At 44.9% G+C, this 26,673-nt stretch overlaps 1 protein-coding gene across 1 annotated transcript in view; it reads right to left on the minus strand.

The window, feature by feature from the left end:
- LOC119450736 (DNA polymerase delta subunit 3-like) overlaps positions 1-24,785 on the minus strand; it is a 37,383-nt gene extending 12,598 nt beyond the window's left edge. Inside the window, exons 1-9 of the mRNA XM_037714248.2 lie at positions 24,630-24,785; positions 24,395-24,450; positions 24,238-24,322; positions 21,214-21,321; positions 20,832-20,881; positions 16,114-16,237; positions 7,959-8,030; positions 4,502-4,571; positions 1,968-2,202 (exon numbers count right to left, since the gene is read on the minus strand). Coding sequence (XP_037570176.1) covers positions 1,968-2,202; positions 4,502-4,571; positions 7,959-8,030; positions 16,114-16,237; positions 20,832-20,881; positions 21,214-21,321; positions 24,238-24,322; positions 24,395-24,450; positions 24,630-24,689 — 860 coding nt within the window. The 5' untranslated portion in view covers positions 24,690-24,785. The remainder of the gene's footprint in view (positions 1-1,967; positions 2,203-4,501; positions 4,572-7,958; positions 8,031-16,113; positions 16,238-20,831; positions 20,882-21,213; positions 21,322-24,237; positions 24,323-24,394; positions 24,451-24,629) is intronic.
- Positions 24,786-26,673: the final 1,888 nt, after the last annotated feature.

Here is a 26,673-nt window from a genome sequence, read left to right on the forward strand (position 1 = left end):
CTGGTAACGGCCATGCTATACCGCATTTACCCATATGTAACGCGACCACGATTGTAAAGTCACGTGAAATTTTAAAAATAAAACCACGAATGTAACACAACATGAATAGAAAAATAAATACCTTTATTCAAGGAATCACAATTCGTAAACTAGTTCTCTGCCCTCGTCATCTGAAGAGAAGACGAAGGTTTCCTTGGGCGATATTGGGCGCTCACTTTTATAGATAGGGCAATCACTTTTGTAGGAATTACACATGACTCGGTACTGAAAGATCCTCCGACAAGTGTTTCTGGTGCTGCCCTAAGCTCGCTATCGCCACCAAGAGAGCTGTCGACCGTATACTTCGAGGGATTCGGTGCCTGGACGAGCCGAGTCTCACGAAAGTGAAACATCTCCAAAAGTGATCGCACGAGAATCAAGTCATCTTCCGTGCCGTCGAGCTTGTTTGAGATCTAAGTATTTCTTAAAAGGTCGCACAACCATTTCATTCGCGGTCATTTCATTCCTTTCCGACTGGCCTCGCATTTAAAGAGAGCCTGTCGCTGTTCCCACCATCCGCAAATCATCGACTCATTGCCATCGAGACACCAAGCCACGGCGGACTTTCCCAGCTCCTCGGCCATCAAAATTGCTCGTCTCTCGAAGCAGCCGTCTTACCGAATGCGCTGCGTCACCATATCATCACGAACGAACTGAGTTGAGCTGCTAAAGGCCGTAGGGTATTGCAGCATCGTAACCAGTCACAAGCACAGCGAAAACAGCGTCCATTCCCACCAAAAACAAGTTCTGACTTCAGTTGACTTATCTATGGATTGGATCGAGACGTAAAGTCACAGGATGCCAACGTAACGCTAAAAATCCCGGAATTTAGAATATTTGTTTTAAAATGGTCAATTCTGCTGTTATATGTATGTAACGCAACAGTCGAGTTCAAGCAATGAAAATGAAAAAAAAAAAAAAAAGAATTGTTACAATCGAAGAAGTATGGTAATTTTTATAATATTCCATCTACCTTCCTTGGAGCAGTGCAGGTTCGTACCGCATGCTTATTGAGGCAGCCTGTAACCATTTTTGGGTAAGATTGAGAGTCGCTGCCTATATTCTTAGTTTTTTTATTGTATGGCGCCCGCATTCTACGACGGTTTTGCATGGTCCCCTCAAAGTCGTATAATCAGGGTTCCACTGTAGAAATCTAATGTGCAGCAGATTTTTTAGCAAGAAAAACGGGAAACAGTCTAATATGTGTAGCACAATGGCGGCCGGTTTTCAAAAGTAGGCTTCACTGCACAGTTTTTAGTCAGCTTCGCCGCAATACATTCGTGTTATGCAGTTAAGCATACGAATGTCACGAAGACAGTTTTGGTATTGTGTCCAATAGCACCATGCAGGCAATTTTCGACCTAATTTTTTTTTTAAAAGGCTCGTGTTTGAATCGGGTAAATACTGTAAAGACATTGTGGGCTATAGTTATTGCTTGAAAATCTTCCTAGGACAGGTCAAAAATAGGCCTTTCGACGGAAGATTGACGCAAGTTCAATGCATTCACTGTGCCCTAAGCTCTGCCAAGACAGAGGAAATAACGAAAGTTTGTGCCCACAGAAATGCATGGACACCAACCGGGAAATTCGGCTGGAATAAAATTACATGAAAAATCTAATTAACCGAAGTCCAATTATCAAAAACAGGTATGCAAATCATGATTGCCCTTCTGCCAAAGCAGGAAATGCCTCTGAAAAACATGCAAAGCTTGCTGGGATTTGATAAGTATTTTCGTGAACATGCTAAACATAGGCTACGAAAAATTTCTCATAAAATCCTCAAAAGAAAAAAATTTGCTAAAGGTGCTTGTCAACAACCATGAACAAAATCCACTGGAAACCTTGGTAAAATGACAACCCAATGTGACCTGGACTGTGCTAAGCAATCGTAAAAACTCAGTTAATGGATCTAAATTTTAGGCCACACACCTGATGACGTGTCGTCGTGATGGCTTCTTCCTCGTCGCAGAGGACACCTCAGGAGAATTTGGCGGCTCCGTCTTCACTCGCTTTTTTTCTGGTGTGGCCTTCTCACTCGGACTCTTGTCAACACTCTTCCTCTTCACTGCCTCGCTGCCAGAAGATGCAGCTTTGGGGGCCTTTTTACTGTCATCTGCATTCTTCTTCTCTGGAGGTGGTGTCGATTTAGCTGATGCACTTGCAGCTGAAAGAGGAGGATGCACCCACAGTATGCCACTTGGAGCTCAGCATAAAGAATGGGCAAAACTACGTCACAGTTGTAACAGCGCGATAGGAGGCGAAATAGTATGAAGAAAGAACTGTACAGGAAAAAAAAATTCATATTTAATTCTGGTGGTTTACATGCCAAAACCACTATCTGATTATGAGGCACGATATAGTGGGCAACGCTGGATTAAATTTGACAACCTGGGGTTCTGTAACGTGCACCTGAATCTAACTACATGAGTGTTCTTGAAATTCACCCCCATCGCAATGTGGCCACCACGACCAGAATCAAACCAGAGACATCGAGCTCAGTAGCACGCCATAGCCAAGAACAGGACCAGGAGAGGGCACCTCCTTTCCTGTTCTTACTTCAAATTGCTTCCCGTCCTGTTACAATGCAATAAGTATGAACCAACTAGCCCAGCAACAAGTAGTGATATGAAGTCACAGTTTTCGAACGCTTTTTCAAAACGCTTAATACAATTCAACAGGTGGCCCAATTAAGCTTGCTCAAAAGCTATCTCAGATACTGCTTATTCAAAACAAAATACAAAAGTCCTAGCAATGCTGCCTGAAAAGAAAAAAAGCCGGATGACACGTACAGCAAAAGAACACAAAAGCGTATTTACTAAATCTGCACAGGATTATGTAAAAACTAGGGGCATGCGAATACAGTAAAACCTCGCTATACTGAAGTTGAAGGGGCAGCCGCGATTTCATTATCTATTACTTCGTTATAATGATCACAGACTTTCACGGCTGACATCGACCGCCAGAAAAGAAAGGGATGCGCCAAGTCAATGCAAAAGCCCCCTGCACCCCGCCAACGAACCGTGAAAGATCGCTTTCTGCCACTTTGTCATCGAGATGACTTTTTCTAACTGTCAACACTAATCAATATTCACTGTCAATATTGTATGTACAGTGTTTCATGGGTATACTGGCATAGCACACCAAGGCCTTCACTTCGTATAACACTTGTAGCTGTATGCAAGCGGAAGCTAATAAATCGCACTGAAAATTATTTCTTTCCACGCTGGCTTCCAGTGACGGGGGTTGCCCTGAATCAGAGGTTGACAGCGCTCCGCCGGCCAATTCAAGAAATGTTGATAAGCCAGGTGATCACTGAGAATGTAAGCAGGGGTCGTAATTTATAAAGATGCATTTCAGTTTACATTCTTATTTCATCGCGCCAAGTGCCCAATCACATCGATAACGGCAGCACGGCTATGTCAGAGCCAATCACGAAGGCTGTAAATAGTAGAAAATTAAATGAACCGTTATAAAATGTGGTCCCTTAATTTGCCTACAAATGTGCAGCAGGTTGCCAGGTACACCTCCTGGGTTTTTGATGACATTGCATGAACACCAACGACACAGGTTGTCAGCGTCTTATAATGGCGAGAAACAGCAAGATCAGCAATAGTACAGATAAGCGCACAAGGCACTTTCCAGTGTGAGCATCGTCTGCTACGCTGTTCACTTCACAGCTGCACGCGCCCTGGCTTTGTTATCCGTGAAACACCATATGATGGCTCACAGACAATCCCTCGTACGTGCTGACAAATATGCCTTGCAAACTCACCGGCTACAATTTGTAAAGTACCATATGTGACATAGTTTAATTTTGAAACCTTAATTAGAAAAATTTAGTTAATTAGCCAATTATGCATTTCCATTTCTTATGCAAGTAATGTCCACCTCTTCAGTAATCCAGCTCAAGGACAAGTATAGTGCTATCTGCCACAGATGATTCTAAAAATTTGAGGGCAGTCTTTGCAAGAACACCCAGTATAGTGGCACGCACAATTTTTGTGATGACATCGGAAACCTCACAATATTTTATTCGTATCTTGTTTCTTCTAAGGTGGCAGGAGTCCGAAGAAGTTGCAAAGTTGATGCTTTTCTCAATTTTTAATTCGATGTACTTAAGAAAATTTTACAGTTGGCTGCTACCATAGATGCTGCCAAAATCTGTGACCTGACAGACAGCCGAGCTAGAATTTATATGTGGCACCACCACCTGTCTCTCATTTCCTAGTTCTTTCTGGATAAGCAAGGCTCCACTTGCAGTAAGCATTTGCAACTCCTGAAGTGCAATCTGTCGGCCTAGGCTAACTTAATATATTTGTGCACACTGCCCTTCAAGGCTGCGCAGCAAAAAGAAAAAAAAACTAATTTCTGGGCATAATCAAAGCAGGTCATGCACTTGCAAAATGCAGCGTGCTACCAACACAGACAGCACTAACACAGTAGAACGCCAAAAGGAGTATTACCTCCAGTTCGGGCCTTGGAGAATGCAGCTGCCAGGTCATTCTGCTTGGGCTTTGTTTTGGCTGAAGCTTTCTTCAAGAGTAATGAAGACAAAAGAACATTAGGAAATGATGGCCTAGTAAATTAGTGAAAACTCATGATAAGACATGCAGCAGTCATGAGCTACAAGGGGTAGACAAAAAAATGGCTGCACCCATCACCACATGTGGTGCCCAGGTCACGAGGGCCTGGAAGGCAATGAGAAAGCAAACTCCATCGCCCAAGCTCTCACAAACAGGGTGATGGGGCACGCTCTCACAGTGCCTCCGGAGGTCCCAACCGCAAATCATTATAGGAAAACCAGCGAGATCCTTGCTCACTAACGAATCACCCGACAGACCTATGCGCCCCCTCACAAAGATCTGGGTGGGAGAGACGCACATGATTGGAGAAAGATTCAGACAGGAGTGTTTCCACACCTCCGCAGAATGAACGCCATGTTCCCAGCCAGATACTCATGGTCGGGATGCCCCTGGTGTGGAGAGAGCCCTACACTCATATACATTACATTGGGATGCACTAAACTCCATCCAGATTTACGCCCCACAGGGGAACTCACAACAAGCACCACACCAACAGAGCAGTGCAAGGCACTCCTGTCTAGCCCGGACCTTGAGGGCCAATTGGCCCTAGTACACCAGGTCAGACGAACAGCGGAGACCAGTGGCGCCCTGGACTCAGGGCCCGACCATTTCTCCTGGACTACCTCAAGCTAACAATAAAGTTTTTACTACTACTACAGCTTTCAAGGAACAGTGCAGAAAACACAACATGCAATTTGGTAATCTGCACAGTGCGGAAATTGAAAAATGACAGCTACGGTGCTTAACTCTTACACAACAATGGCGCACTGAAAATTTGTTTCACTTCTCGTTATTGATATTGGTGCATCTGCGCACTCACTTAAATTCCTCATGTGCTGTGACATAAAGGCTTCAACCTGTTAAGTCTACTACAGTGACAAAGTCTCTCCTGGCTATCTCGTTGCCCCTGTCTTGTGTAAGCCAACTCAATTGCATTTCCTAATCACATCATGAAATTTACCACCCCCAAATCTATTTCTTTTCTGTTGGCACCCATTTCATTGCTCTAATTCACTACTTGTTCTCTATTCTGCACTGCTGTAACGTTGATATCATCATATCACTGTCTTGATACTGCACGGCTACTATACCACCTAGTAAGGACAAGGAAATGCTATCACGAACAAGGAAGTTCATGAAGCTGATGATGTACAGTCAACAACGATTTTTCGGACATGCCTGATAACGCGGACACCTTCGCGGCACTGCCATGTACCCCATAACCCCGATTCATAAGTGCGTTTAAAATTCGGATGCCGAAACCCTTTGCAGTCTGATTTTTTTTTTTTACTTTTTGCCATGAATGCAGGTCCAAAACAGCATTATATAGGCGTTACATGGCACACTTTTGATCGGGATTGAGGCCGACCAGCATCAAATTTCTTGGTCACAAATGGTTACCTTGCGCAAGCTGCAGGAGGAAGCCAATCCCAGTCAAGAATTTTAATTAGGATCGGGCTCGATCACGATGGAAAGTGGCCATGTCACACTGGTATTAATTAAAGCCACCACCACCACCATTTCGATTATGTCAGCCTTGAACCAGCGCTCTCGCACACCGATCTGCTGGCAGCCATAGAAGTATACTCTGTTTCAGTAAGGCGCAGCACAGTGGGAGCTATAGGTTTCTTTGATTAAAGCTGCCTTTCCGCGCCCGGTCGCCTGCTAGCGGCGAGCACTGCAGCACAGGTAGCAGCAGCATCTGCTAAGACTGCAACTGCGCCGCAAGACCAGCTGTTGTTATAGCAGTGGTAGAAAATTTGTTTCATATTGGCTCAACCAAAACATCAAAAATGCACGTGTCTTCAAGATATTTCAAGATACAGAGGAGAAGGATGGTTGCAGAGACAGCGGAAGCAGAGGGTTCAGTAAGAGCACTTGGCCAGCATGCCACAGGGGACGGTGGCGCCATCTCTTGATCCCTCTTGTAACATCCGCTTGTACAGAGTGCACTCGCTGACATTCGTAAGTGCAGCCGTTTTCTTAATAAGAATTCAAGCACTTTTACCGCACACCTTCCACAGTGTTACAAGCATGTTCAATGCCGATCTATTTGTTCCTTTCACATAAAGAAGCAGCTTGGAAGGATAACACACAAGCGAGTAGTCTGTGGATGCCATTTTTGCGAAGGACGAAGCACTGCCCAGAAAGGAGTCCTCCGTGGTGGTGTGGCTGTGCCAGCTACACATATGAATTTAACCACTGTCAAAGCAACTGATTGTACTTTTTCATTGCAAATTAATTGTCTGCAGGGCAGCGCTGCATTATTTTTCTTGCTCTTTGTACATTTTCATTCAAACAAGTGAGAAACTCGATTTTCAGTATCCCAGAGCCTCATAAATATTTTATTAAAGAACGAAGCAAAATCGCGCAGTAAACCACCGTGCAATCTGCAGAGAAGCTTCCAAGTAAACACCTGCCAATAAGACCATTTGTCAAGGCCATTTAGTCATCCAACAGGTTCCAAACTGTGGCACTACATCTCACTGTACAAGAATCTGCACTCGCGGTTCCGCAGCCTTGGCTCTGCTACATAGAACTACTGAAACAAAGTATAGTTTGGTGCTGTCGTTAGACCTAGCTGCTTCAAGGTTCGCTATCAAGCTTTCTGCTGTTCAGTGTTGTGTTTTAAATTTAAAGAATTTGCCACTGTTGCTCATGGTGTCGAATCCACCTTCTTCATCCTCACCGATGGCATCAAAGCGCGGAAAGCACAGCAAGGGTCTAAAACGTTGCATGATGCTAGTTTCTAAAAGTCAGCTTTTCCACAATACAGCGGTGTTGCGTGGTGAAGCATACGCAATGTATTGCAGTGAAACATACCAAGAGTGGGAAGGGGTCACTATCACGGGACATAGTGTTTCCTTAATCATACCCACAGACCCGTCTCCTGTCATAGTACAAACACCGAGACGCCTAATAAGTGTAGTGGCAGGCCTTTAGAGCTACTTCAAATGTAGCTATAGCGGTTTCAGCTCTTGAGGACAGTTAAAGACATGCATTCATATCTTTGGGCTGCCCAATATTTCTTACAGTTTCGTAACCCCTAGGGAGTCCAAAACATAAGACATTGACTTTACTTGAATATGTGGGCAACCCTTTCCTCTAACAAGCAGCAAAGGCACAATGCATTCAAGTTTATAAATGCCTGGTGGCAATGAAAGGCCACCTATGTGGCTTCAAGTTGGCAATTCTCATGCAACATTATGTCTTCCTCAGCACAAGTTCGATTCAACTGAATGAAATGCACAGGACAAAGCAACAAGAATCTGAGAGTCCCTAAATTATGGACCAATTATATCGTTAGCAGAAAAAATTAGGAAATGTGTCCACTTACAGATGTGGATGTAGGCTTAACTTTCTCCGCCTTAGCTGGCTCACTTTTTGGTGGTGCCGGTGGCTTGGATTCCTGCAACAAGTGTTGACAGCAGTGGAGGAAGTATGCTTGACAAACACGCTGCACTACACTGCAATATGTGGATATAGAATAAGCACGGCATCAACCTACATATAACACAAGCGTGATGAAATGCAGCAGCGCACATGCACAGCTCAATAGTTATAGGTTCGACAGCCGATTACATCCATGTTCCATTCAGGGTTTACTAAAAAGCATGAAACAAACAAAATCACGAGATAATACAAGTACTGACTTCAAACCTGTGCTCATTGCCATAAAAAGGTACATTTAAATCGCTGCCAAAAACATAAATCAACAAAGGACCGTAAAAGTGCACATCAGGACAAGAAACTACGTTACAGTAGTAAACACAGACGACTTCGGTTAATTAAAATTTTCAGTTAATTCGAACTGAACTAAAGGCCCCGGCCGGCGCCTATGCATTTTTATAGCCCGAACTTTCGTTATTTCGATCCTAAAATTAGCCTTTAAATTAGCCAAACAATTTGACGTGACCAGTCAGCAGACACCTATAGCGAACCCTTTAGAGACCCCAGTAGCAAACCTTTTGTGGCAGTGTCTGTTTCGGTGGAGCTTAGGGGCCAGTGAATGAGTTCAAAGAATCTCCTGGCAAAAATGCCTATTTTCGGCCTGCCCTAGGAAGATTTTCAAGCATTAACCGTAGCTCACAATGTCTGATTATGGTATTTATCCGATTCGAATGGGCACCTTTTTTTTTTCAAGAAAATTGGGCTGAAAATTGCTTGCGCGGTGCGTCAGATACAACACCAAAACTGCCTTCACGGCGACACAGGTGTATTGCAGCAAAGTTGCATTTAAATACCATGCAGCGAAGCCGACATAGCAGACTCTTGCCCATTTTTTATGCTAAAAAATTGGGTGCATGTTAGATGTCTACTTAGTTTAAGAGCTTTAATGTCATTCCTACGTTAGTTTTCTACTTTGTACAAATAGAAAATGGGTGCGCGTTAGAATCGGACAAATACTGCCAGATGAATCACCGGTGTGTCTTGCCAATTTTATTGAGATATCAATGAGTATATGGACACTCCAGGCTAATTTCCATCATTGCCATGAGGTTCTGTATACAGCCCAAGTGCAATACAGTCACGGCTGCGCGCCGTATGCTGTAGGTGCAAGGGCAAGCGTGCGAGGGTGAGCCAAGAAGGATGGTGGCTTGATCTAACTTGCACAAGAGAGAGGGCAGGGGGAATCTGCGCTGTCTTCTCGCAAGCACAAGGAGGGGAGCGGGCAGGTTAGCACGCTTCTTTTCTACCCCACCTGTGGCTATGCTTGGCACGGCTGAGCGCGGCCGCACGCGCCCTATCTTGGAGGTAATTTGTAGTGGGTGCAAAGCCTAGGCAGCCCAAGATAGCCGATGGCGTCATGTGCGCTCTGTTCACGCGCACCCGATTCATGTTAAAGTGAGAGGCACCACGAAGGGCAAAACGCCCGCTACTGCTGCCGCTCTTCAATACATCAGTGTACTGACAGCGATTGTCAGCGGTAATCAAGTGATGTTCATGTTTGTCTGTGCGTGCATGACACTATGCTTGTTAATTTAGTTAGTTAAGCTAATGTTTACAGCAGTTTACACGGCCGATAAAAATACTATCTGTAATTCGTATAACTGTCAAACAATTTGGTACCGCAATCAGTGCTTTGCTTTTCAAGCGAAACTGCAACTTTTTCTGCGGCTTGTTTAATTCGACCACCTGGATTATTGGATAAATTCGTCGGTCCCATAAGGAGCATATTAATAAAAGTCGGCTGTAAAACAACTTTTAAACAAAAGCCGCTTCAAGAAGAACCGGGTGGTTGTCACCTAGTGCGTTATGCTACAAAATGCTGACCTATGCAGTCAATGTCATCACAACAACAATGCACAACATCAACATTGCCATGAACAGGCTCCAATATTCAATAATCTGTATTCTGCAACAGAGGGGTCAGATCGACACTACCTCCTTGAAGATCATCCATCAAGAACCACCACACCACATGTGTGGCCGAACACACACAACAGGCATTGCTCTCCTTGTGGGAGTATGCCCTGGCAGTCAACACTGTTTCCCATTACTAAATAGACCTGATCTGATACTATTACACCCTAATGTAGCAGAGAGGCACTATTGCAACGAAATGGAACACGAAGAGTAGAGCGCATGGCTTTCAGTACAAGCTGAGCCGTCTAACCGCGGTCGCGGTAAACTGCATGCGCCTCCTTTTCTAGCGCAGCTGTGGTTGCACATGGTTATCAACGAGGCTGAGCACATAAACAGCCCGCGCAGCATGTTTTAGAAGTAATCTGCTGTATGTGCAAAGTGGATGTGCTAAGATGGTGTGGCATCATGTGCACCATCTTCCCGCGCATTTAGTACTGGAGATTGCGTAATCATGAGCTTCGGTGAAGTGTTGAAGCGAGAAGTAGACAAAGCATTCGCTACCTGCAGCCAGCACTTTTCATGATAGCGGCGCTCTAGTGGGCGACACTATCAGCCGCGGGGGTGGAGTGAACGCAACAGCGTGGCTGGCTTTGCTTTCGTGCCGCCACTGTGTGGTACCGAACGGTACCACCACCAGCTATACAACTCACACCACTTATAACGTAATTGCTTATCAGTGCGGGACCGGATATAATGCGATCTTTTCTGAATCCCGTTTATCTTCCCATAGAACTCAATGTATATGCATACTGCATATAATGCAGCCAAGCGAGACGAAATACGAGTTATAATGTGGTTGCCGAGAAATCCCACAGACAAGCCAGGCAGCACGTGCGCTTCTCAACGAGGTGCGCCGGCTGAGGGGACTGCGGCGAGGGCAATGTGGAGGAGGATGGGGAGACGTGGAGTGAGTGAATGTACAAGGAACGGACGAAGGGGGGAAAAAATGTTGCAGTTTCACCCGAAAGGCGAAGCATCAATTGCAATAGCAAATTAGTTGAGAGCTATACGGAGTAAGGATAGTAGTTTTCTCAGCTGTATAAACTTGGAAACATTCGCTTACTAACTAAATTAACAAGCATGATGAATCATGACGAAAGCAAACATGAAGAGATCACACTCGATGACCGCACACAACCGCTGTGAAAGTGCTGGCATGAGCGAGCACGCCAGCAGCAGCGAGCGAAGGTTCGTGCGGTCTATCGCTTCAACGGAAACTGAGCATCAGAAGCACAGCGCATACAAAGGTAAGGGCCGTGTTGCAAATCACTTTCAAGATACAATGCACGCAACCGCCCGCCGCCGCGCAAAGTACAAGTTGCTCGCAGAGCAGAAGCCAAACACCCTCCCTCCCGTGCTGCCTTCCCGCTTTTCTTCGTTTTGCCTGCAAGATTCCAGTTCCCCTTGTGCCCGGTCGCAAGATAGGCATTTGGTGCTGCAGCTAAACGTCGCCTCCCCTCCCTCCCTCCCATGCCCCCACAGCCTTTCATGCCACGGAAGACGTCGCGTTTGCTTTCCGCTGTGCGTTCGCTCCCCGTGAAAGTGCGCGTGCCTCGCGTGCTTTCATGCGCACATAGAGCAGACAGCGCGCGGTGATGATTTTATCACCCTTGGACTTTATACGGAACCTCAAAGCGACGCCGATGGCAGAAATCCCCTTGGAGTGTCCATATAATTGCTATCGCAATAAAAGCAAGAATGCAGTGGCAGTGTGCTAGTTCAGCGGGCCCGTAGGGGTTGCTTAGGTGACGGAAGCAATTCACTCCGGCCGCTTGTCAACGGCAGGCAGCCCGCACTGTTGCTCTGCAGTTTGTATGTGGAAAGTACCGTATTTGCTCAACTGCAACACGAGTTTCTTTCACGATTTTTGTTGCTTGAACTCGACTCTCGCGTCACATTCGAATAACAGCAAAATTTACGATTTTAAAACAAATATTCTAAGTTTCACGGTTTTTAACGTCACTTTGGCAACCTGTACCTTTACAACTCGATTCAATCCGTAGACAAGTCAACCGAAGTCAAAACTTCTTTTTTGGCGGAATCAGCGCCATTTTTGCTGTGCTTGTGACTGGTGTTAGGGTGCTGCATTATCCTGCAGCCTTTCACGCTTCGACTACATTCATTCGCAACATTATGGCAACGGAGAGCATTTGGAAGGGCCTCATAATGTCCCCGAATGAAATGGTTGTGCGGTCTTCTAAGAAGTACTTAATCTCAAACGAGCTCCACCGCATGGATGACTTGATTCGCAGGCGATAACTTTCGGAAATACAGTGGAATCTCGATGATACGAATCTCACGGGGTCACGAAAAAAAATTTGCCGCGTATCTGCGTGCTTCGCTGCAAATGTCGTCGAAAGACGATAGTCTTCTGCCGGCCGTACTACATGAGTGCTAGTCTGATCCGCGGCCACCCGTGATGCTGTTCTCGTACCATTTCCGTCCTGGCATGAAGGTTTGTTTGAACAGATTTCATTTTACCGCATTATTTCATCAAGCGGCCATTTATGTTTTGCCCTGCCTCAGACAGCGCTTCCTTTATGTTGAATCGGCCGCATCTGGCTGGCATTGATAAAATTGAGGAGGCGCTGCGTGAGACATGGACGCCATCTGGCAATACATCGGGAAACATGAGCTTGTGCAGAGGGTTTCCTTCCTCCATGTCAGAGGGCGCTCGTCGGCGCACAGTCGGGGAACATCGTTCGTCGGCGCGCATAGCATGGCATTTTCAGCGCAGCTTAAGAAACTAGGGTCTTTAGAGTTACGTATCTATGTATTTTCTATTAAAGGAACACACCTCCTAATACTTACCTAGTGATGTCGCGCCTCAGATATGCGTAATATTTACTTTGTGATCGATAACGTTCACAAGTATGAACAGCCGTACCAGTTTAAGTAGTGTGGGCGGTAAGCAAGTGGTCCAACTTTGGCCGGGTGGCTGAATCGGGTGACAGACAGACAAACAGGCAGGCAGACAGACAGACAGACAGACAGACCAAATTTTCAGCGTTTAAGTTCCCCAAGAAAGACTATCGTCTTTAATATTCGTATTAGCCGAAATTGATATCATCGAAACACAATTAAAACTAGCTAAATTATGGGGGGATGAGAGCATCAGATTGCGAAAATCGAGAGAAAAATTTATTTTTGAAAACCACGCGTTTCGGTATCTGCAACGCCTAATCTATGCTGTATCAAAATGGTTTGGCTGAAAACGCGCTAAAAGTGGCCGAAAAAGATTTATTCGTCAGTGCGCAGGGCGAGAAAACAGCTTTAAATGGCGCAAAATCACCGCAATTCCCAGAGACATATCGTATTTTCAGCCACCGAGCACCGCCATCTTGGTATCTTTCGAAAGCTCAAAGTTTCGCCGTTCCGCTTCTCAATTCATTTGTCGTCGCCATCTTGTAACAAACGCGCAAACTCAAAAGAAGCGCGGGTCTATGATAGGTAGTCACACAGACCCTCCGATGAAAGCGGCCTCCAATTGGCTGCCGTGCTGAAAGGCGTCTCTCCATTGGTTGCTGCTGTGGCAGAGGCAAGATGGCAACCGCAGTTGTCTGCTTCGTAAACCACACCGGCGTCTTCACTTGACACAGCAGAATTCGGATTACTGAGAGCTCCCAGGTTAGTGATGGATCGTCGCTCGTTGGAGAAAAAATTTTGGACGAAGCACGCCTTCGGAATACGGAAGCGCAAGCCTCCTACGGCAAGAAAAATACGGCGATTAGCGGGAGAAGCGGAGGAGCACCCGACTGAACGTGCCGCGCTACTCGCACCGTGGATTACGTGCCGCGCTATCTTGCACCGTGTGACTCCGGCAGCGAAACCGACAATCGCCCTGTGCCATCGGCACCGATAACGCAGTCGACGGAAGACGCGCCAACGGAGGCTCCCGCGCCTCGGCGTACGGCCACGCGAATCAGCCGAGATCGTATCTCGGTAGACATAGCTCGCTGCGACTAGGCAAAATGGCGCAAACACAAAGAACGCGGCCCGAAGCACAGCAGCCACTCTGTCCGATGGGCGGCCGCCGAAAAGGAGGAAAAGCACGAAAGCAAGAAAAGCGCCACCGCTTCAAATTCTTCGCTCCCAGTCGCGGCCTATTCGCTGTCCGACGCCGCATCCGCGCCTCCGCACCAAAAGAGAAAGGGCGTGACTGCGCGCTGTTCTCTTTCTCGGCCGTCGGTGGGGCGGCGTTTATTCATATCAACCAACGCGGGTCAAAAATCTATTCATAACAACCGTACTCTAGCACGTTGCAAAGTAATGGGGCTTGGCCGGGACCACAGAAAAAGTCGTATCATCCGGAAATTCGTATTAGCCGTGATCGTATCATCAAGATTCCACTGTAGCTTCGCTTTCGCAAGGCTGGGCTCGTTTCGGCACTGAGCCCCTAGAAGTATACGACTGACAGCACTCTTGCCACTGACGTGCTTGGCACAGCGCCAGAAACACTAGTCGGGGACGCTTTCGGTGCAGAGTCACGCGAAATTTCACGAAAGTGAAACTATCTCACAAAGTGATAGCCCAAGAAAAGCTCCATCTACTTCTCAGATAATGATGATAAGTAAAGAGAACTCGTTTCCGAATTTATTCCTTGAATAAAGGTACCATTTCACTTTCTGTTCATCGCACGTTACATCCTCGGCTTTATTTATTTTTTTTATTTTTTTCGTGCACTGAAAAAGTCGGCCACCGCGTTACAATCGTGCTCATGTTACATTCGAGTAAATACGGTAAATACAGTTGCTGACTGAATGTTTTGGACACGGAAGAGGTCGCAAAAATGTCTTAGTTATCGAGCAGGTTCTAAAAACAAATTTCGTTGATAAATTCAATTTGTTGCTTTTGAGAACTCCAGCACCGCGGATAAGTCGGTTGAGGCCACGAGTGCATTTCGTGTTAGCCCATCAGCGTGTGTGTCGTCGTGAAGTTCAGATATTGTGCGTGTGACCTTCGCGACACTGTCAGTTTAAACTGTGTTCTGCAAATTGATCAGTTCGGAACGTTGTCTATACATGAGCCTACGCCATTCCTACCAGTACGTGCACTTTCGAACTTTTGCTATACACATATGCAGTAGTTGCCGGCTGATCACCTGCGAACCCTGCATCAAGCGCGCTGCCGTCACAAGCATATGGCAACCTGTGCACGTGATCTCGCACTACATCAACGTGTATTCATCTACAGGTACAAACATATACAAAGGGCGAGCTTCCCATGACGGCATGCCCCTAAACGCCCCCACCAGCTAGGCCTAACCAGCGTTGTTTCATCTGGAGTCTGCGACCAAAGTTGCAATTCGGTGCAAGTCCACGAAATGCTTCGCAGTGGCTGTAGGGCACTTGGAAAACAGAAGAACAACCGCGCCAACAAAAGTGAGGGCCCATCCCAATAGTATGCTTCGATTCCTGGACACACGTGGCTGCTTGGTCTACTGTGTTTTACACATGCACAGCCTATGAAAATTTTTATTTTGGTTATAATGCGGTACCATTTATAGTGCGGCAATTCACGACTACGGCAACTTACCTTATAAGCAGTCTATTCTGTACCACTGGTGCCACCGTGCAATTTTTAGTTTTTACCACTGTGTTAGACTGCACGATCATCAGGATCGGCCAATGAAAACAGTCACAAGAAATTGCGTTTAATTCCCAAAGAATGCTGAAAGCATTAAAAAAATACTAACACTCATGTTACCTTCAGAATGAACTCGCCTACAACAGTTTTTGACTACGGAAGAGCTTAATGACTGACTCCCTAACCAGACGCCCCACCAAATGTGGCAGCTCTTGGGTGAACACTATGCAAACACTCATGGTGCTCTGCTCGGGGAACTTTTCCTGCAGCCCCTACCCCATCCCGCTCACCTCGTCCTCGCCACCTCGAACGACACCATGCAAGAGCGCTTGGCTAAGCTAACCGACAAGATCAGCAAGGCCACCACTCTTTCTTATCTGGCACGCTCTCCTCCATTCCCTTTCCTATTGTTCCCGATAGAGGGTACCTGCCTACCAAAAGTTGCACAGTAACAGCTGTAATCATGCCATTTCTGCAATTTTGTTCAGTTCCAGTTGAATATTCTGGATGTCTGAAGGCTGTAAGGCAACCTCACTCACCTGTGTGCGAGGAGGGGGCTTTGCAGGTGAAACAGCTTTTCTCTCTGCTGCAGTTGAGACTCCGTTGAGACGCTTCCCAGCGCCTCGTGTCCTCTGCGCCGCTTCACAGTAAATGGGGCACACACTGCAAGTACAGAGTCGAAGGGTTACGTGACAGAGGGGTAAATGGAGCGCAATTGCGAAAAGCCACTGGCGGCACAACTGCCATAGCTAGAATGCCGGGCTAGCAGACGACATAGCTGCTCATGCTGTTTACCGTGTTTGTGGGTGCTTTTTGGCACTTCACAAATTGCAATTTAAACTGCACACCGTGACCGGCAGCTTAGCACAATCCTTGAAACAAAAAGAGTACAATCATTAAATTCTACTGGTACTACCATATAAGCCAGAAATTTGGAGGTTAACAGAGAAGCTTGAGAAGAAGCTAAGGACCATGCAATGAACAACTAACGAGAAATGATAGGCATAATGTTAAGAGACAGGAAGGTAGTGGTGTGGATTACAGAGCAAACGGGAAACGGGGGGTAGCCGATATTCTGGTTGACATTAGGAGGAAAAAATGGAGTTGGGCAGGCCATGTAATGCATAGAGTACATAACCAGTGATCTGTTAGAAATGCTGAATGGTTGCCAAGGGAAAGGAAGCGCTGCTGAGGATGGCAGGGAATTAGATAGTAGTGATGAAATTAGGAAATTTGCAGGCGTAAGATGGGGCCAGTCGGCGCAAGACAGGGGCAATTGGAGATCGGTGGGAGAGGCCTTCATCCTGCAGTGGACATATAATACGCTACTGCTGATGACAAATAACGAAGCGACAAAATAACTCGGTACAAAGCAGCTCCAAGGGCAAGAATGGCCCCAATGTAGAGAGTTTTCATTTTGAACAAGACCTTTCTAAGTGCAGACTCAAATGGTGACACTTGCTGGTGTGGACACTTGTACTTGCAATTCATCAGACAGTTTAAGAATAATGTTCTCAAACAAATGTAAATGTCTTATGTACGTAAACAAATGGTGTTGTCCTCATTGCACATGCTGCTAGGTTTCTGTAGGCTACCGGGGCAGTACTTCGCCAGCCGTAAGCACCAGCAACAAAGGCCTTGCAACAATGAAACAAAACTGAATACCAAAAATTCAAAATTACACTCAGGAAAAATATTTCAAGAAGTTCAAGCACACGGGCAGCTATCCTACACTTTGGAGCGACAGACGCCTCGCACACACACACTTGCTGCGCTGGCCCACCACAGTCCCCTCCTTGGTCGTAAGTCCTGCTGACTTATCAAGCCTTTACCACGCATGCTCCAAAATGCAATAAGCACCACATGACGAGATTCCTCCCGTCACAGTTGTAGCGTCATGTAGTGGGGTTTGCATGTCAATTGTTGTGGCGAGCAATCAACACGATCCCGGCAATCCCCACAAGCTGGTTATTAGCGCCTTTTATAGTTGGTATATTTCAAGTGTCCCTGTCTTCAGCTACCCTGCCTAAAGATTGGCTCTTGGCACGTGTTGTACCTGTACTGAAAAAAGGTGATGGTGCACTAGTAACAAGTTATCATCCTATATCACTAACTTCATCATGTTGCAAACTACTTCAACATATCATAGGTGAGGAAATTAATAAGTTTATAGGTGATAACAACATACTTTCGTCTTGTCAACACGGTTTTCGCAAGGGTTTACTGTAACACAATTAAACAGTTATTCACAATTTTGCAAGTGTTCTTGATAAGACTGGTCAAACTGATGTCATATTCCTAGATTTTGTAAAAGTGTTTGGTCTCGTATCAATCACATAGTAAGCTTATTTATAAACTAGAATCTATTAACCTTCCAACCTACTTAGTGAATTGGGTGGCTGCTTATCTTACTAACCGCATGCAGTTTGTTTCAATTAATGATCACTCATCCAACAAACTTCCAGTATCATCTGGAGTGCCCCAGGGCAGTGTACTGGGCCCTTTACTATTCTTGATATACATTAATGACATTACAAATGAAATCAATTCCCCTGTTCAAATTAGATTATTCGCGGACGATTGTGTACTGTACAATGAGATTAACTGTCATGAAGATCAATTAGTACTAAACTCTAATCTCGAAAGCATTCTTTCGTGGTGTCGGCAGTGGAGCATGAAATTAAATACCAGTAAAACAGTCTACATGTCAATAACTAGAAGGAAAATTAAAAAGCTGTCGTTTTCTTACAAACTAGGTTCTGAACTGCTTGCGGAAGTCAGCGAGTACAAGTACAGTATAGACCACTTATAACGTAACCGCTTATAGTGCAGGACCGGATATAGTGCGGTCTTTTCAGACTCCCATTAATTTTCCCATAGCACTCCATGTATACACGTATCGCTTATAGTGCAGTTGCGGGAAACGAAATACCGGTTACAGTGCGGCTGCCTGGGAGTACGGAAGTCAGCGGAGACGGCGAACGCTCCCCTCAAACGGAGTGCTCGAGGAAGAAAGAGAGATGAAGTGGAGGAGAAGGGCACGTGGTGCGAAAGAACAGCCAGTGAGGCTGAAACCAGAATCTTGAGTGTGAGTCGTGAAATATCACGGCGCGCATAGCGAGCGAGGGCCACAAAAACTGCCAACGCCGGCCAACGCTCGCTTCACGACAACGGCAGTAAACGAAACTTCAGGGAGCGGGCGGCGCCGGCACGGCACGGCGAAGGGCACACGCGGAGACCGTGGAATGTGAGGGAGGAGGGCGGCAGGGAAGCGGATTTCGCCTCGGTAAGTCCGCCGCTTCGGTGGCTCCCCTCGCCCTCCCTCGTAGCTCCCTCACTTTCGACTGTCACCGTGCGCGCCCGCCGCCGCTCCAGCCGGCCCGGCGCCCAGCTCCCCGAAGTTTCGTTTTCTGCCGTTATCGGGAAGCGGGCGTTTGCCGGTGTGGGCAGTTTTGTTGGCCGGCCTGGGACAGCGCCGCTGCTTCCCTCTGCGCCGTAGCTGCAGCGTGCAAGGTCAACACGTGACTAGAAAGTAGAGGAAGCATAAAGGAGAAAAAAGGGTTCACTGCCATTTTCTACGCGTGGCTGCGGTAGCGTGGCTGAGACGTCGGCACGTACACGCATGTTTCGGCGCAACGCAGAATCGGCGACCTTGCCATTTGAGAGAGAGCGAAATTTCCAGCGCTTTTTTTTTTTTTCTTTGTTCGCGCGCGACATTGGGGGGTCTCTCTTAAGCTTTTAATCTATGGCGGTGCCGGAGCAATGCCATTCGGAGGCGCCGCCGCGTGATTTGGTTCGAATTAACGAGATTCGACTGTAAATTGAATGCAAACGTTCTAGCCGCATTCCTCGACTGTCGCATACGCATGGCGGCTCGGTGCACATGTTTTGCATATGTGAGGGCCTTGAAAATTGTTGCTCTGGTTATAGCGTGGTACCGCTTATAGTGGGGATATTCGCGACTCCGGCGACTTACATTATAAGCGGTCTACACTATACTTAGGAATCACAATAGCCAACAACCTCAGCTGGAGTACTCATATCTCTAACATATGTAACTGTTTATTCAGGAAACCTTGCTTTCTCAGACATAAGCTAAAACACACACCTCCTAGTACTAGGTTAACGGCTTATACATCCCTAATTCGACTTAAACTCCAATACGCCAGCATTCTCTGGGATCCCTATACAAAAACTAACACCGATGCTCTTGAAATGATAGAGCGTAAAGCTGTCAGGTTCATTTATTCTAAATATCGTACAAGTGACTCCCTCTAATCTAATGATGCAGCATAATATCCAGACTCTACAATTACGAAGAAAAATACAATGACTAAAATTTCTGTTTTCGCTCAAGAATAATCTCTTGTCTGTAAACCCAGATCTTTATTTAAAACCTCTTACAGCACGTCGAACACAGCATCATCATGCTGACTCTTTAACACCTTATAACGCCCAAACGAACCTCTTCAAGTATTCTTTCTTTCCATGCACCACAACAGATTGGAACAACATACCTCCTTCACAGTTATCTAGTGCTGATTTTTTAGAACATATAAGTCTTTGACATCACTGGCATTTATGTACTGCGAATTTATACCTACACTTGTCTGTTTTCTTGGGTTCGGTTATCGTATGTCTCGTCAGCTGCAGTAACGGCCTCGTAATTTTTTTTTTTTTGTATCTGCGTGTGACACGCTTTTGGCAATTTGGTTGTGTTACAAGTGCGTAAACAACTTTATATATCGTTGTGTTGCTACGCTTCATTGCCCTGCACTTGATGTTGCTATTTTCTAACATTTGTACCTTTCCCTTTTTGTGCTTTTACAATTATTAGTCCTCTTTCTTGCCATGTATATAATCTTGTTATATACTAATATTTGTACGCATTACTTGGACATATTTTTATATACATTTGCCCCTCCTGCTTGGGCCCTATTTCGGGCCTGCAGTATTCTGTAAATAAATAAATAAAATTACTTGTTCACAAGTTATGATTGGTTCCATGATACCAGCCAATGTGAATACAGCTTCAACGCTCAATGACAGCAAATGATCTAACCAATAAACACAGAGGCCCATGTTCCCTCCCCAAATGTTCATTATATATATATCTGAAGCTATGACATTATATCACTTATATCACTCAAAAGTGCACGCCAAGTGCAGCCAATAACAAAACTAAAAGCAAGCATTATTTGCACGAACATGGATACTAAAGTATCACAGAGAGACCAAGGCAAAGCGGGAACTTTACCTCAGCTTGATGGTGGATGTCACCGCTTCTGTTAGTCTGTCTATGCAGTCCTGCAAGATAATAAAGACATCAGTATTATTTGACGTTCAACGCTGATACAGAGAAACTTCCATGCTAGATCCTGCATGTTTGTAAACTAAAAAAAAATGCATTACACATAATAAGAAAAACACAATGGTGTCAACACTCAATGTCAAGGTAAGACCTGATACAAATGTCAACCACACTTCAGATGCCTCAGGCTCTAATTAAGAGTGCCCCCACATCTTTCTGTTTTTTTATTATTTTTTCAAACAGCCACAAATGAGCTAGTGACTCAGAAAAGCACAGAAGAAAACTTCAAGATCAAACTTAATGCAGCACAATGTGTGCCTGGGCTCACCTCTAAGTTTGAAGGTTGGGCACTGAATGCGTGAACTCCTGTCACAGTTGTCAGGTCCTTCTTAGTTTCAGGCACTGATTGGTTGGCTGTCAGGATGATGCGGTAGAGCTATGGCCATGGAAATGAGAGTTAATTCTTTGTGCAATCACAACATTTTTCAATGACTACATACCAAGCAAGAATTCTGCCTCTTTCAGTCAGCGTTCATCTTTTTTCGTTATTCTTTTTTCTTAATTCAGAGATTACCCCGCATTGCCCGAAGGCGCTACAGCAGGGGGGGTTACAGCATTGACATAAACAAATTTTCATTTTTACAGCACACTTGCACTTGAGACAACTTGTTCCACTCTAATGGTTCCAACAAAAAATGATTTTGCGAATAGGTCCGTCCTGGTACGCAATTCTCTTATTTTTAAAGCATGGTCAGTTTTATATGAACGGTAATGAGGTTCTATAAAGTATTTTTCTTTGTTAATTCCTGTTTTATCATTAAATATCTGAAAAAAGAATTTCAACCGCAGTTCTTGTCGGCGCAAGGAAAGCAGTGCAGCTTTCTCCCCCTCTTGTACCGTCCCAAGACGAACCTAGCCACCCGATTTTGAATTTTGTCTAGTTCATCAATCAGTGTAACCTTATAACATGTAGAATAACTGACAGGTCAGGCTTAAAGGCCAACTCCTACGAAATTTCGGACTGCATAGAAATCCTCGTTTCAGACAGCATAGCAACCTCCATTCAAACTTTTACGTTTCAAACACAAGTACATGCATCGTAAAAAGTTAGTAAAAATGCATGCTTTTGAACCAAAAGTGAAAAATTTTTTAAATACTGTCATTACTACTCGAAGGAAGTGACGCATGGCCTAGACCGCTGAGATCTCGCGTGCCTCCATGGCATGAGCTCCGAAGTTAGCAACCCCCATGGTGCATTAAAAATGTTCGGAGGCGAAGTGCTGAGCTCTTTATGTCATATTTGCTAACTACCAGTTGCGCACGTTGTCTGCTTAGGTGCTTTAGAGGCTGCTAATAAGAAAATTGCACAATTAGCAACCCTGCAACTTTACCAAGATTGCTTTATTAGAATATATATATATATATATATATATATATATATATATATATACGACTCGGTTACAACAAATTTAGTCAAAGTTAAATTTAAGTACAGTTTGCCTTTAACATCCCCAAGTAACACAGGGGCTAGCCACATAATGAAGGGGGGGGGGGAGGCTCCGTGGTTAATTTTGACCACATGGCGTTCTTTGACACGCACCCAAAACTTGGTACGCAACCATTTTTGCATTCCATACCCATCAAAACACAGCCACTGCAGCCAGGTATCAAGACCGCCAGGGCATGTTCAGTGGCAGAGCACCACAGCCCCCAAGCCGCGACAAATAACAAGAATATATTCCTATCCATTACAAAGCAATGACAGCCCTTCAAATGGCTCCAGTGCACCTTTGTCACTGCAATATTTCAAGCATACCTGTTAACCTGTGAATTTTAATATTCATAAGCATCTTGCGGACCTGACACCAGAAGGGAGGAGGGGGGGAATGGCAGGAATTTTTTTAGGACAATGTCTTCTTTGATGAGTTACCCCCCCTTTTCCGTATCGGGTATGTGTTTTTATCCTTTTTCGTGGGTCGATCCCGGAGATAGTGCTGTCTAAAAATATGGGCTGATCCCAAAGATAGTGCAGTAAAAACTTTTCAGCAGTCTAACACTGCTCCTATTCCCCTCCCATGAGGGGTTATGCGATAGATCTAGTGCTGTGCGCAGAGAGCCTGCCCCATTCTCACTCCCAGCTCGCTCAGGTAGGCATCGTCTAGGGGTTCAATTGCCTTCCAATTTTGTCTTAAGTTCGCCCTGAGTGCACACCTTTTGTGGCATACATACGTACACACTTTATTAACTATCATTTATCCTTAGACATAGCACACAAGCAGCAGAAAATTTATAAAAAGCAGAAAATGACAAGCAACACACTGTTCTTAGATCACAGTGACTTTTTCAGCAACTTTGCAGTTTCCCGATTTTCGCCTGTTTCAGAAACTCGTCTGAATAAACTTGCAGGCAGCAGGTGTCCCACTGATGTCCTTTGACCATGAGAAGATTCCCGAGGGTATGGTTGGAGACCGATGAGAGAAACATTTTCGCCAAGAGAATTCAATTTTCGAAGACCTTGACGAAACATCCGTAAAATAGTAGAATGAGCCCGAATACCTAACCATTGCGTAAAATTCTGATGAGTTGGCCAATATGTTTCAACAACCACTAAATTGTTCAAGCTAGGCCGTTGACACACTCTCTGACAGACCACACTAGGTACTGCCAACAAGCTCAACAGCAGAAGTTACATGTGACTGATCAGTACATAAGCAATGCAGGGCTGTACTACCATGCATACTGAAAGTGAGAGGAATTTGGCAATAAAATCAACGTGCACTACCCCAAGATTTTACTGACTTTAAAAGGGCACTAAAGGTAATTTTACACTTGGCTTATTTGCTTCAAAAAAATTGTGATCTAGATATTTGTAGTCACAACCGCGGCCTGTTAGTGTACCATGTGCAAGTACGTTTGAAAAACACAAGGAAAGACCGAGCACTGTCTTTTCTTGTATTCCTCTCACGGACATGCGCTATTCAATATCCTTTACTTTGTACTCAACGTGTTTCCTGAAAAACAAAAGTTGAAAAAAAGATCAATTTGCTTTACATGTATCTGAATAGGAAAATCGGACCTGGCCGCGACCTAAAGCATTCTCTCAAAATAAAGCACTGTCATTGTACAGAAACGCCAGCATGATCCAAACCGAAGGGTTGTTCCATTATGTGACTCAACAAATAGGCACGTTAGATCACATTTTTGTCTGTCTTTAAGTGCGACGTCTTCGTTGCGACAGGGTTCAAAAATAGGGACAGCGCATGATAAAATGTATGCGTTCCTCCGCAGTTGGACACGGGCACCGAGGCCACACCCGTTTCAACTACACTTTAACAAAGAAAAACTTACGAACCTTGTCTTGTTTGCCAGTAATAATGCAATGTCCGGTAACATTATTTCCATCGGCTTCTTGTTCGTTCGTAAACTCCTTCAGATACCTTCACAAAAACGAACGAATAGGGCATCAGGTGACAGTTAGACGTGCAACTAACGTAGCGAGGCAGACTCACCTTTTGGCAGTGTTTGTATGAAGATCAAACTTCGACGCAAGCCATTTGTACGTCGCCTGCAGCAACGAATGACCCGGTTGTTAAGGTATAACGAGCCTTTGACTTGACAAGCGACACTTTACAAGGTGCTACACGAGTCGCCAACGAAACTAATCGAATGCGTCGAAGGCTATACCGATACGCGAGGCAGATCTTGGAAGACAGAAAAAGAGGAAAAAAGGTGCCGGTGACTTACAACATGACGATCGTAGACGACTTCGCTTTCAAGTTGATCGCGCACGCTGGAATCCATCATTTGTAATCTTAGCTAGTCTTTCCTGTATTTGCCAGCTTTCGGAAAACGCGTATTTGCAACTTGAGAGCGCGCGAAAAGGTATGAGCTACCACCGCTAGAGGCGCGCTACGCAATTTTCACACGAGCAAGCACGTATGCAAAAATATTTTCATTCACTGTTTTGAAAATGTGCAGCAGATAAAACTTTCTAAATTTATTTTAATAATTTTATAAAACCTAGAACATTTTTTCTGCACACTGGGTGGGTGCGGTAATAAGGTACTGTCATTACATTTTCAACTTCTCATTTCATTTCGCGGTGAATAAAAACAGAAGACTTCTAAACTCTTGGCACTAGTTAGAAGATTCTGAATAATTTATTATAACACTTCTTTTTGCGAAACAGTTTCGGTTTCGGTAACGAGTAGCAGTGATTAATGACGTCAAGGTACATTGGTTAGCTCGGTACATTGGTCAAAGTCACCCTAATTCTAGCCACCCTAGCTCGGTTTCTGAGGTCGCTGCGGTTGTAGCATACAAGCGCAGCCGGAATTTCTTACAGCGAAGCTTTCTTCCAAGAGTTTCCTGATTCTTGGCTGCTGGCTGATGCATAGTGTTATAGTGAGAAACTCTATGGGCTGAAGGGTACTGCTTATTCTAAAGGTCTCAGGGCTGTACCCAAGTAACGTTGGGCTGTACCCACGAAGTACTCATATGAAACTTGTATGCTGACCACGTATGTCCAGTTGAGTTCGGCGTTTGACAAAAAGAAAGAAAGAAAATATTTAAAGATTGTTTAAAAATTATTTAAAAGTTAGACAAAAATCTGAACATATATAATGTCGACTCGGAGGCCTCTCTGAAGCGCACCGATCTGTTAATCCATGAAATGGGAAATTATAATTGAAGGATTTTTTTATTTGCGTATTCTTTTCTTTGATTTAGCCATTCAGTATGTGCCACTGCATAGGCGCCGAGAGGGGGGGGCTCCGGGGCTCGAGCCCCCCCGGCGATCCGTAGCCAACCCCCCTTCCCCCCAGCCCCTTGTTATTACCCGAGTTCTGTTACCCACGTTATTTGAGGATTCTCTTGCGTTGCCTCCACATTTTCACTTTTGTTGTGGCTAAATCTTACGGCACCATTGTTGGCGCGGACGTGCATGGCCTTTAATTTATACTTTCGCTTTATGTCGGCAAAGCCTGACAATAGGAGGACAAGCGCATTAGAAGCACCAGCGCCGCTACCTTATCCTGTTTCCTCACTTCAACATGTCTTTTTTTTTTTTTTCATTTCCGCTGAGAACACCATGCATAGACGCAATATATTTTAATATATACACAGGACAAAGTTTATTATATTTTTTTAAAGAGTAGGAGGTAGCCAACTAAATAGATAGCCTATACCTAGAGAATGAATATGTTGATGTATGTTCACCTCACTTCAAATTACTTTGCGTGCTTTTTTGACCCCGAAAAAAAAACCTGCAGACTTCAGTGACCCCTTTGGCAGAGTCTTCTATCAACAGCGTGTGAAAAGCATGTGCGTGATATGTGTCTCAATATAGATTCTCTTTTGAGTAGGCAATGCTAACAACTGGCGACAAAATAAAATTTAAAAAAAGCTCTTCTAATTATTTACAACATTTACGCATTAGAGATGAAAACATCGCCTCTTGCATGCAGAGACCATAAATACGGGGTGTTTCAGCGAACACTTTCAAAAAACTTTTAAAGGCTGCCTGTGGCAGATAGCACAATTCTAGTTCATGAGCTGGTCTACTCGAAGAGGTGGACATTACTTGCACAAAAAATTGAAATGCATAATCGACTAATTAAAACAATCACCAATTAGGTTTTTAACATATTGTCGCAACATCAAAAACAGAGTTCGCACAGCCCTGATCAAGAGGAATAGCAGCAGGTCACCTTTTTTAACACAGCGCGCTACTGCAACTTCTTTACCGCGCCTTGATAGAAACACGCATGCCTGCTTGCATAGTCCTCCT

This window comes from Dermacentor silvarum, chromosome 4, assembly GCF_013339745.2.
Source record: "Dermacentor silvarum isolate Dsil-2018 chromosome 4, BIME_Dsil_1.4, whole genome shotgun sequence".
In the NCBI taxonomy this organism is placed as follows: Eukaryota; Metazoa; Arthropoda; class Arachnida; order Ixodida; family Ixodidae; genus Dermacentor; species Dermacentor silvarum.